Raw genomic sequence first — 11,394 nt, 5'->3', positions numbered from 1 at the left:
AAGGCCTTGTTGATCAATTTTAGATTCTCTCTTCCTACAATGTTCTTTTCAACCTCGGCTGAGCGCCAGATTCAAAATTACTTTACAAAGCAGTTCGATTTTTCGGAATTTCAGTGTTTACATCTAAACATTTTCCTTTTTATGTGAACGAATATTTGTTTTAAGCGAGTGCAAGATGGTAGACAGTATGTCTACATGGTCCTCTTTAGAAATAACGCGGAATCCATTCGACAGTGGCCGCGAAGAACGCACAAACTGTCCTGGATTTAGCCCTTCGATGTTCTCTAAGCAAGAAACCCCCGGGAGCCAGAAGGTAAGAAAATTCGTGTTGGATCGAATTAGACGAAATACTTCCTTTTGAATTCCCATTTCACAGTCACTGATCGGCCATTTTATCTTACTTGCTCCTTAAATGTCACAGAAACGGCGAAGTTTCAGGTGGTCAATAGAGCAGATTTCACGCTTGGTAAGCTACCCTATATTTCCATCAACCTGATCGTTGAGCTTATACCAAAAAGTTGTGTTCAAAATCGATCATCTCGTATTCATTGAATTAAGTTTAAGCCCTTTTTAAAATTGATAGAGCATAAAGGAAGTTAGAAATTGCAGGTAACCATCAACGGGTATATTACGAACTCAAAATGTAACCAGCTCCAGTTGGCTTGATAGCTCAGTTGGTAGAGCACTGCACCGGTATCGCAGAGGTCATGGGTTCGAATCCCGTTCAGGCCTGATTTTTTTTCACGCTTTAATTTTACAACTGCTTAAGTTGTGTGTATAACTGCGGTGATCAATCATATCGTCATTGCAGGTAACCATGTTATGGAGAAGTATTCTCAAGAAATATACCAGATTGTGCATTTGCATAAAACATTAGCTTATGATATTTGGGGCAGTTAGAGAAACTCATGTAAGCAAATGACTAACTGATTCAAACGCAAATGTAGCTTTGATTTTACTAATATTAAAATAAATAATAACTTTTCATAGAATCCTGCTGATATTGATGAATTTCCTATTCAAGAATATAGCAGCACATTTGAGAGGTTAGTTATTTGATTTATTATAGGGATAGCTCCGTGAGCGGGCAAGATGAATCAAATCCTGTGCTGTGATTGGCTACCCGAGCGGGCAAGATGGAGCTATCTTGCCCGCTCGGGACTACCCGCCATGTCCCGCAAGAAAAATTTCCCCGAAAGGCATATAATAAATCCTTTATTGACCAAGCTTGTTCGGTCAAGATGGCTGGATATTGGCCTTGTTCTTTTTTTACGAGTTTATGGACCTCGACCCCGTCTCGGTCCATAAACACACAAAAAAAGAACTTGGCCAATATCTAGCCATCTTGACCGAACAAGCTTGGTCAATAACCCATACTTATTAAGTAGTAGATACATTTTCAACTTTAGGCTTTAATCATCATCATCATCATCATCATCATCATCATCTTCATCATTATTATCATCTGCATCATTATCATCATCTTTCATATTAGTTCTTTTGCGGGAAATGTATGAGAAACCACTAAATTAAAAGTTTGGTGGACTGCTCAGGTTTAGTTCCAACAAGACCTTGGAAAGGTCACTCTCTAGACATGTACATCAGCTACCCTTCAATTCCAACCAGTGGTTTTTCCAGAAAATGACTGGAAAATGATATAGTTACTGTTTGTCACTGTCCATTGTAAAGGCCCTGCATAAATGATTATTTCCTCAACTTTCACGTTTCTTATTTAGGGAAGAAGATGAAATTGCCGCACAAAAAGCTGTTGATGAGGTGGGTGGTTGACAACTATTGGCATCTCAGTCACAACTAAACATTGCTTAGAAATGCTTTGTAATCCAGACGCATGAATCTCATGCGATTTTTTGCCTGTACATTTCAGTACTTCTCTCAAAGTTCCATTGTTCCATCTCCATGGACGCCAAACCATGAAGCGAAACATGTCAAGTTCTCTCCTCTGCCACCTGCTACTGCTTGTAAGTATTACTAGACACCATCTCTAAGTATTGGTTGTTTTCCCTGTATGTACAAAACTCTGTTAGAACTGCAGTTAACTTAATGATGTGATTCGTATTTATCCACATACTAAGTTTTTCAATTTGCTTTGTGTTAATAACAACCAGGACTTTTGAGAGGTTGTAGCATTTAATGCACAATAACACAAACCTATCATTTTAATTATTCTGCCTCTCAGACATTGAAGCTGACAGTTCTGTGGAATCCTCATATTCATCTCCTTCCTCAACAAATTGCAAAACAAAAGCAGATGGTAAGAAACAAGAGTAATCTCAACTGTAATTCATTATGTAGACTGTTTTGTTGTTGTTGTTGTTTAGCAATACACATAAAGAAAAGAAAAACTACTTACAAAGACTTACAATACAAATACTTACATGTATGTACATACATGTACATTACTTATAAATTTACATAGAATAATAAAACGTTATTACTCTCGACTATTACAATATCCTTCAAATACGCATTACTTATCACATAGACGTTAGCTAGACTTGCCACAAGTCAACCTTCACTACAGAGAAACCAGGCCAGTGAAGCATTATTGGAAAGAACTTTTAGAAAGTCTATATCTGTTACAATGTAAAATTAAACCATGCTAACTTAAGGTATCAGTGACCAGTCCACCCACTGAAAATACAGGTTGTTGGGGGACTCATTTTTTTCCCACCACTCCTCTCAGGGCCTAGGTACTTCCATTTCGTCAGAAGAACAGGAAAAAGTAACTTTGTCCAGTTATATCATAAATTTCTACAATGTACTCGATTAGTAATTATAAAATAAATTAATTATTTTCTCTTTTCAGCAAGCAGCCAGACCAAGCTTTCGTTACCACCTGACTTTGATTTACAAAACCATCTTGGTAAGCAAACTGGCATCTTGAGGCTTATAAGTTGCAAAATACCTAACACTGAGTACTAACATTAAATAGCATACTAGATGAATTAGATAGTAAAGGTTAAGTCTGCATACCAGCCAAGTGGCTGACCAGGCTGGAGCTTATCCCAGTTTCTGTAACATGAAGTGACTAGGAATATTTCTACTCCCCCCTGGATAGGATGCCAGTCCATCGCAGGGTCCTCGCAGCATTAAATTCTCAGGTACCCATTTATACACTAGGGTGGAGAGAGGCACTATGAGAGTAAGGTGTCTTGCCCAAGAACACAACACAAAGTCCCTAGCCAGGGCTTGAACCGGGACTGCTCAATCTGGAGTCAAGTGCACTAACCATGAGGCCACCACGCCTCCCTCCCTTCCTTGTCGAAAATTACACTCAAATTGAGGTCTTTCTCTTTCAGGTTCAACTTATTACAACGAGGATGGCCTCAATGGCAGTAAAGACATTTCACTTTCGTCCCTAAGGCGGAAGCTTTTCATGCAAGTAGAAAACAAAAATGATGCTGAGAAGGATCCACTGGAAATAAAGTAAGCAACCATACTTCATACATATAGTAAAAAATATTAACTGATCAACACAAAGAATTTGCTAAAAGAAGTTGCTGATTCTGTGTATCTCAAGTTAGTAAACTACACAAATTATTAATTCGTGATGGTATTCTGATGCAATAAATGTTGAAGAATTTACAAGAGCTTTGGACAGCTTTTATTCTTAATTTAATTAGAGCTAGAAACTCTTTACTAACAGTTGCTTATACATATGTTGTATATTTGCCAGTACATTCCCTGGTGTTTACATCAAGGTTCCCATGATGTGTAGTTGGCTATGTAGCAGTAGCCCTCTTTATTCCAAAACATGTTTCCTAGGCAGCCGTGGAGTCATAAATTCAATTTCTTCACAACTTTTCCCAAAAACCTTCCTTAGCCCCTTGGACAAGCAAAGGAAAAAGTACACCAGCATGAGCACAAATTCTGCTAACCCCCTGCTATCAGACATGACTTTCTTCACACCCTGACCCTAGTGACATGAAAAGCAAAACAGAACTGAATGACGGTACTTGTATTTTATTGCACTGTTTCACCTGTATGCCATATTTAAGACTTAGCCTTTTTTATTAGATCCATTTTAAAGAGCCCCAAAAGTCCTGTTTTGGTAAGTATTCTGTTGAACCCTTGTTACTTCTAAGTACAGTGCATAATCATACAGAGTAATCTGCCTATTGCCAGCTTTCTTAATTTCAAGTGGAATTTCCCCTCGACAAAAATTAATGTTTTTCTTAGAAGAGATCCTCTTTGGTCTACCTTGTCTTACCAGGCTCATCAGAGAACTGCTCATACTAGGCTTAACACTCTTCTTGCAAAGACAGCTGCAGTCATACAGAATTATATAACAATCAAATTCTTCTCACATTTTGATACGTTCTTGCTTATGATCTATTAGAGGATAGACTCATAGATGACATCATTACTATTTTTTGTTTCTTTATTATATAAAACAGATTTAGATTCCATGCTGCTGTGCATCTGTTCAGTAACAGACCACAGAAGCTGTCAAATTTTGGTAATAACACATATACTGTCGTCTCATATGCCACTTTTTCATCCTTACCATGGGTGCATTTTGATGCCATCTTTGATCTAGTACTGAACAGACACATGGCAACATGGAATCTGTTTGTTAATGTGATAAATTTTGTAACATATTCTGCAACAATCCTGTGCCAAAGAAATTGGATAATAGCAGATAATAGATTTAAAAAACCTAAGTTCCTACAATGTGTACTTTGTTCATAACTTTAAGGTCACATCTAGCCCAGTGTCTGACCAGTCAACACCAAAACATGCAATAAGGAACAGACATTCAACCGCCAGCACCATGTCAAGTCCAAACATCTCTCCAATAAAACCACTACTGTCTGTCCCTGAGACACCCACGTCCACCAGAAGGCCATATCTTTCAAGGCAGAGTCTGAGCCCAATGGAGTGTTCAACAAACGTATTTGAGTCATCTGGGATTGAAATCATAGGAGATGCCCTTCCAGATCTGTCTCCAATCAAAGCAAATTCAAGAACTGACAGCCACCACGTCCAAGAAATGGACTTGGAAAGTGGTATGTCATGTAACGTGCATGAAGTGTCAATTTGCTTACTCGAGGAGTCTGGGTTCGACAACAATGTAACGCATCGTTGGCCTTCCAGAATAGCGTCTTTGACAATTGCAATAGTTTTACGCAAAAGTTTCAAGTGCCTGTCAACTCGCCCTTGAGATAACGTTCAGTCTAAATAATTTGCACTTTCTTATTTGTTCACGGTGATCTGCTTGAGTTTTTATAGACACTGAAAGTTGAATGAAAGATAAAAAGTAGCTGCAATTTACTCGTGTGTAAAGGTTTTGAGTTAAGATAGTTCGCACGATTGAAATCAAGCGAGAAATAATTGCATGATGGAAAGCGAAGACGAATCGCCGCACTCCTCAGGTTTGAAGAATGTTTTAGATTTATGTGTACTGTTATGTTAGGAAAGTACATCGAGCATTGTATGACAAGTTATTTTTATTTTTACGTTTCCCTACGTTTTCCTTCTCTTGTTATTAAGTTGTACGTCATCGTTTCCAAAAGAACAGTCTACTCGGCTATATAAGCCAAAGATTAATTATAAGCTAAGTGAATTCTTGGTCTTCCAACCGCACAAAATGGTATGGTTTCAATATTTTCATACGTGTTCCTCATGTATTTCCACAGTTTAAGTCTGAAACCTGATCTCACATGTACCTGCCAGTGGGTGTTATAAGCCAGGATAGGGAGCAGGATTATGATATGGGAGCAGCTGAACTTAGTGTAGCCAGTAAACACAGTCATCTCAATTGCACGTTAATGCACCCTAGATAACAGGCATTTTCTCTCACAGGGAGGCCATCGTGGCATGGCTGAATGATATGCCTACATGGTAATGAGGACACAATGCTGTAAGTAGTAATCTTAAGTTTTTTATTTTTCAGAAGCAGAACATGCTGAAAATCCAAATACTTCACTTGATGATGGTGGTCCTTTAGAAGTATTGGCACTCTCTGTGAAAGATGACAATGAAGAAGAAGAGAAGGAAGTAGAAGATATTAATAATGATGATGATGAGATGCCACCAAAAATCACAATGGAGGACTTAGCTGATGATTTAGATTCCTCAGAAGAGAATGGTAATGCTCATGGCACAGACTCGCCACAGATGAAGTTTGAAGAACTGACTCCTAGAGTAGAAGCAGTTCCTGATGAGAACGCTGCCACAGAAGCTATGGATACTGGAAATGTCAGACATGAAAGCACATCTGATGAACATCCCAAATTGCCACAGGAGAGTGGTATGCAAGTTGAAGATGTTGGCTCAAAGTTTAGTCAAGAACCCAAGAGTTATGACCATAGGAATGAACATCTAGGACTTAGGAAAGACATTCCAAGTGGACATTCTATAGCTCCTAGCCACAGAAATTGGCAAACAAGGAATTACAGTACTACAGAAGGCTTTCATAAATCTAGTCACCTTAACGAACTTGATGAGGATGTTGTAATGATGAGAGCAAAAGCTGCATTAAGAAGAGCCAACAGGCTCTCTCCAACTCAGGGTGTAAGCAGCTATTCCTATGATCCACACAGTTTGACACTATCTGATTTGAGTTTAAATGTATCCTCAGCGTGGGAGCCGGTACGTATGTCAACACCTTTAGCTCCACACCTCAGTACCCCAGGTAACTATAGAAGTCGTAGAGATCATGACAGTCCTTATGGTTACAAGTCCACCAGTAAGTCACATAGGCATGATAGTGCTGGCGTAACTTACAGCGAGGAATCTGGATTTGGTAGAAGTGGTGGAGACATGGCATCGCATTACTCCCATGGAGTTTCTGGGAAGAGACTATCACCAGCTGTGGAGGACATAATCCGAAGAAGGAAATTCCAAGGAGGTTTTGAAGGTAATGTCAACGTTGTGTGATAACACAAAGTGGGCCATGTCAGGTAATGTTAGGTCATACAATGGCGGCAATGAGCAATGTTTTAAAATACTAATCATATGTAGCAGGGTTGTTACCAGGGTTAGAAGTAAACGGCTTTAATGTTGGGGTTAAGGCAGTTGATTTCGCGATCTATTTCTAAGAATTAGATGGATAGGTCAGCAGAGGTCAGTCAGCTGAGAGTTCTTTCTTTGGACTGTATGACTTGAGGAGACAAATAAAATTCAGATTAGCCATGTGGTTGTACAGAAGGATTCAAATGTCATTAAATTTTATTTTTTATAACTGTCGAAGGAGAGAAAACAAACTTAGGTTCGTCATAATTATTTTGAAAGAAATAATATGAGTAATTTTTGAGGATGCTCATTTTTCTTAAGCATTTAAGGCAGCCCAGCTCTACCTGAAAAAGGTCTGTCAAATTTATAAATTAAAGGATACCCCAGCAGTACCATATTTTGTCTAGAGATCTAATGAAAGAAAATGGGGCTATTTGAAATAAGTCGGGAACATTTTTTTCTCCCGAATACGTCCCTTCCCACATCCCCATCACCCTTTTATCATGATTTAATTTTGAGCACATCCTATTTGCTCTAATTTGCAGGACGGTACCCACTGTCCACTTCCTGGAAGAAGTCAAGTTCCCCTTTGTTTTCTTCCAAGTATGACAGCAAATGGCAGCTTTCACACACTTATCCCATGTCATATGTGGAATGGAAAGCTCTATATTGGAGGCCTCCAAGAGATCATTTCACATGGAGAGATCGCCAGTATCAGACAAATCAATATGGTTATGAGTCAGACTTCAAAAGGTGAACAAAAGCATAATACTAAATAGAGATTTAACAATGTTAACCTGGTTCATTCAGTCTGAATAAATTATGCAGTCTTGTGAGATTTAATCGGAACACTTAAACGAACAAAAAGTGAGCGTATAATGTCTATTCTTTGTACTACATAGTTCAAATTAATTAACTGAATGGAAAAGAAACAGTGTTGTGTATTGTATGACATGATTGAGTTTCAAATGATATTTTTTTCTGCAGATCACCATGGCCACCAAGACCTGTCTCTTCAAAGCTGATCTATGGTTCACGTCCACTGTCTCCCCCAGTAACCTTTCCACCTGCTAAGGTTCCCAGGGCAGTTCCAGGGGGGTTTGTGTCCAAGATTGCCTTACCTTCCTATCAAGACAATAGTGACAGTGGTTATTCAGACTGGCAGCGAGGTGGCAGCCAATGGGAAAACACAGTCAGAAGTCAACACAGTTTAATGGGATGTGCTGGAGAGTTCCAATACTATTAATCAGAGACAATACTGATTTTACAAACTCTACACATTGGAGGACTAAACAGCGTTAAATGTTATTGACTGAGTGGCAGGGCCAGACAGTGTTATCGACTTAGTAGGAGGGCAACAACATGTGCACTCATCAAGTACCGTGGACAGGTCTATAAAGAGAGTCGTACAGGGAGGGTCTCTTGCACAGTTCACGAACTGAAAAAATAGTGAATCATAGATCACAGATATCAAAATTTCATTTTCCCAAATCACGAAAATAAGCAAGTAAATTTGTACTCTTTTTAATGACCTGCTCTTACACTAGAAAAAGTGTTCAAACAAAGTAAAATCAGGAAAGGCTAAGGCCAAGGCTCCATATTGCAAATCGCATACCTAAATCACTCTCTCAACAGACAACCATTTGGAGGACTTTGCGTCTCAAAATCACGTAGAATAGAGTGGTGAAATCACGAATATCAGTTAGTAATTCAAGTTCTTCACTGGTCATGCAAAGCCTTTGGGTCACAGATCAGTAAGAAAAAGTTCTTAAATTCATGTTTCACGGAAAATAAAATCAGGTAATCACATATCACGAGAATACCCCTGTATGACCTTCTATAACCTGTACACTTGCACAAGAACCAGTACTTACTACCTCACTGAGTAAGAAGGCTAGTAAGTACTTATTGAACAAATAGGTGCAAAGCAGTATTTTCATGGTGACCATTATTAAGACAATGGGCTTCATGGCACTTTTCAACCGAGTACAGCGTTAACCCAGGTTGATGCATATTTATTGTCCGAGTAGGAGAGTTTAATAGGAAAATATCAATCTTAACTCCTCAGGCCATGCCCATTTCTCCTTTTGTAAGGGAAGGATTTAAATGCTTTAAAGAGATTGAAGGAAGTGAATAGAAATAGGAGTGCTTCACGGTGACACATAGTTATCATTATTATTGATTCTCAGTAATAATTATTGCAAATCAATAATAATTTAGGATTATTATCAATGTTTGATTAAATTGATCCTCAACACAGTCTCAACACATTTTGAGGACTGCTAATAATGATAATTACCATTTGCCTGTATTTTTTTAAAGTTAACAAAATGTTACCTGTTATCTGTATTTGAAAACTCCACTTCAGTAGTTATCTTCAGTTATTATGCACTTCTAAATTTATAATAACTTGTACAGTAGCCATCATAGTACAGAAGGCTATTTCTGTGGATAACTTTTTACACCTTTAAGACTTTTATGGATATTTGGAATACTTTGATTAACACTCTGTGAATAGTCTTGTGATCAGTGTCCATCGTTCTCAAAAATTATTTATTTTGTACCCACATGCAGGACTCGAAGTTAACCTTTTAATCCATTTGCAAAGTTTTGCTAGTGAGATTTTTTCTGCTAGCAAACCGGTGAGACCACTGGCAAATTCTTTCCAAATGTTTGGGAGGTATGGATGATTCTAACTCACAAACGTTTTGCTGGTGGATATTTTTCTCACTTGCAGATTATCAAAATCACTTGCATTTTCTGAGTTTGTGAGCATTAATTTTGAGTCCTGACATGTAAAGACTGGCTGATCATTGGGTGTGTTTTACTCAAGGACAAGCTCTGATAGTCCTTATTCTAATCAGTGAGTGGATCTGAAAGTCAGCAATTCTTTGAATCACGTGCATGATCACATTCACTGATTGAAGTAATTTCTGTTATTGTATATACAGCATGCGTTTTCTTGGAAATAATAATTAACAGCTTTACTTTGTGGTTCTTTTTTATTCATGTGTAAAAGAAATTATATTTGAAACATTTCCACCCAAAACAATCTATAGTATCCTGTTATGTATATTTTTATAGCTGTACAAAGTTTACATGTATATTGCAAAATTACCTTGATGATAATGTTTTTGTTTCTTGGAAATAAAGATAACATTTCAGTGTGTTCATTGCTGGATGTTATTGCAGGGTAGTCCTCAGAACAGAACACCATCATCATCTCTGATTCTAGACCCAACTCACCAAGTCTCCTGTTTCTCATTGGTTAGACAGTGTATTTGACCAGATCAAGACCATGGGTGGGAATCCCATATTAGAAGGACCGGGACTGTGCTGGTCAGAAATTTTGAAAAGAACCCCTAAGAGGTATCAAGTTCCTGTTTTGTGGGCACGGCTTGAAGTTTTTTTTCTCCCCTAAGAGGTGCCAATTCTTACATAACAAATTATCTCCTGTCATATTTTGTGGGTTCAATACCTTAAAAGGTACTGCAAAAGCTCCCGCTGCGGAAAGTTTGAGGCTAAACACCCTAAGAGGTACCAAAACTGCTTTTTCAACCCCTAAAGGGAACTATGAGAACCCTCATCATTTTTATATGGAAGTCCCCCTCCTCCCACTGAGGATCAAGAATGTACTCGAGTCCTGCCCAGACTAGAATTTAACTTTGTCCCATGCTTGTGACAGCATTAATTTTACAGGGTTGAACCAGTATGAGGCAACCTGGACACTTGCCTCAGTCATTTTGATTTTTTTCTGCTGTTTCTTTTTGAAGGGAGAAAGTAAAACACTGCAAAAATTTAACCATGGACATTGCCTCAGTCATGATTTTTTTCTGGCTACGGTCCTGTTTTATATTTTCCACATTAACAAGTTTGTTGTGGAACTCCACCTGTCAATAGTCTACCTTGTTGTATTTGGCTTGCTGTTTGTTTGTTTGTTTTCACTCTATACCCTATTGGGGAGCATAGTCACAGGCCAGACTTCACTGAAAATGTGTCCCAGCATCTAATGGTGTTTGAGGGACTGACTGACTATTTACATTCAGTTTCAAAGTCTGCAAACCAGTTAAGCTTTCAGTAACATAACCTTTTATGCTCCCTGATTACAAATAACCAAATAACTTTGAATTCATTTACTGCAGATACTTAACTTTTGATCATCAGATACCTTACAACACTTTCTTGTCAGCACAAATTTTGTCAAAACGAAATTTCCCTAACTATTTGTTAGCATATTGAAAACTCTACACACCAGTTTCAGTTCCCTCGATCTGTAATCCTGGCAGTAAATAAAACTGTTATGGACTATTTACCAGGAGGTAAAGTCCGCCAGTTTTACTGTCTCCGCCTCAGATTTGCGCAGTGTTTGTCATCATCAACTGGTGCAGAGCACATGCTCAAAGACTTGCAACTGAG

The 11,394-nt window shown here is 38.3% G+C and overlaps 1 protein-coding gene across 1 annotated transcript; it reads left to right on the top strand.

Annotated features, from left to right (window-relative positions):
- Positions 1 to 82: 82 nt before the first annotated feature.
- Positions 83 to 10,147, top strand: LOC110044642 (uncharacterized). Its single transcript, XM_089278532.1, has 13 exons — positions 83 to 313; positions 422 to 466; positions 991 to 1,046; positions 1,737 to 1,776; positions 1,886 to 1,979; positions 2,198 to 2,272; positions 2,828 to 2,884; positions 3,321 to 3,447; positions 4,039 to 4,072; positions 4,721 to 5,030; positions 5,918 to 6,883; positions 7,524 to 7,731; positions 7,966 to 10,147. Exons 1-13 carry the CDS (start codon positions 176 to 178, stop codon positions 8,222 to 8,224), a joined length of 2,409 nt encoding a protein of 802 aa, XP_089134658.1. The 5' UTR covers positions 83 to 175; the 3' UTR covers positions 8,225 to 10,147.
- Positions 10,148 to 11,394: the final 1,247 nt, after the last annotated feature.

The sequence above is a fragment of the Orbicella faveolata genome, unplaced genomic scaffold (genome assembly GCF_042242905.1).
Source record: "Orbicella faveolata isolate gen_17 unplaced genomic scaffold, um_ofav_v1 contig_46, whole genome shotgun sequence".
NCBI lineage: Eukaryota > Metazoa > Cnidaria > Anthozoa > Scleractinia > Merulinidae > Orbicella > Orbicella faveolata.
This window is presented reverse-complemented; position numbering and strand designations above follow the sequence as displayed.

What these genes read in the sequence shown, in the direction of transcription:
- LOC110044642 (XM_089278532.1), top strand. Translation starts at nt 176, where the DNA reads ATGGTAGACAGTATGTCTACATGGTCCTCTTTAGAAATAACGCGGAAT. An exon ending in AAGGATCCACTGGAAATAAA is followed by an intron (nt 3,448 to 4,038) that starts GTAAGCAACCAT and finishes CTTTTTTATTAG; the next exon opens with ATCCATTTTAAAGAGCCCCA. An exon ending in AGAAATGGACTTGGAAAGTG is followed by an intron (nt 5,031 to 5,917) that starts GTATGTCATGTA and finishes TTTATTTTTCAG; the next exon opens with AAGCAGAACATGCTGAAAAT.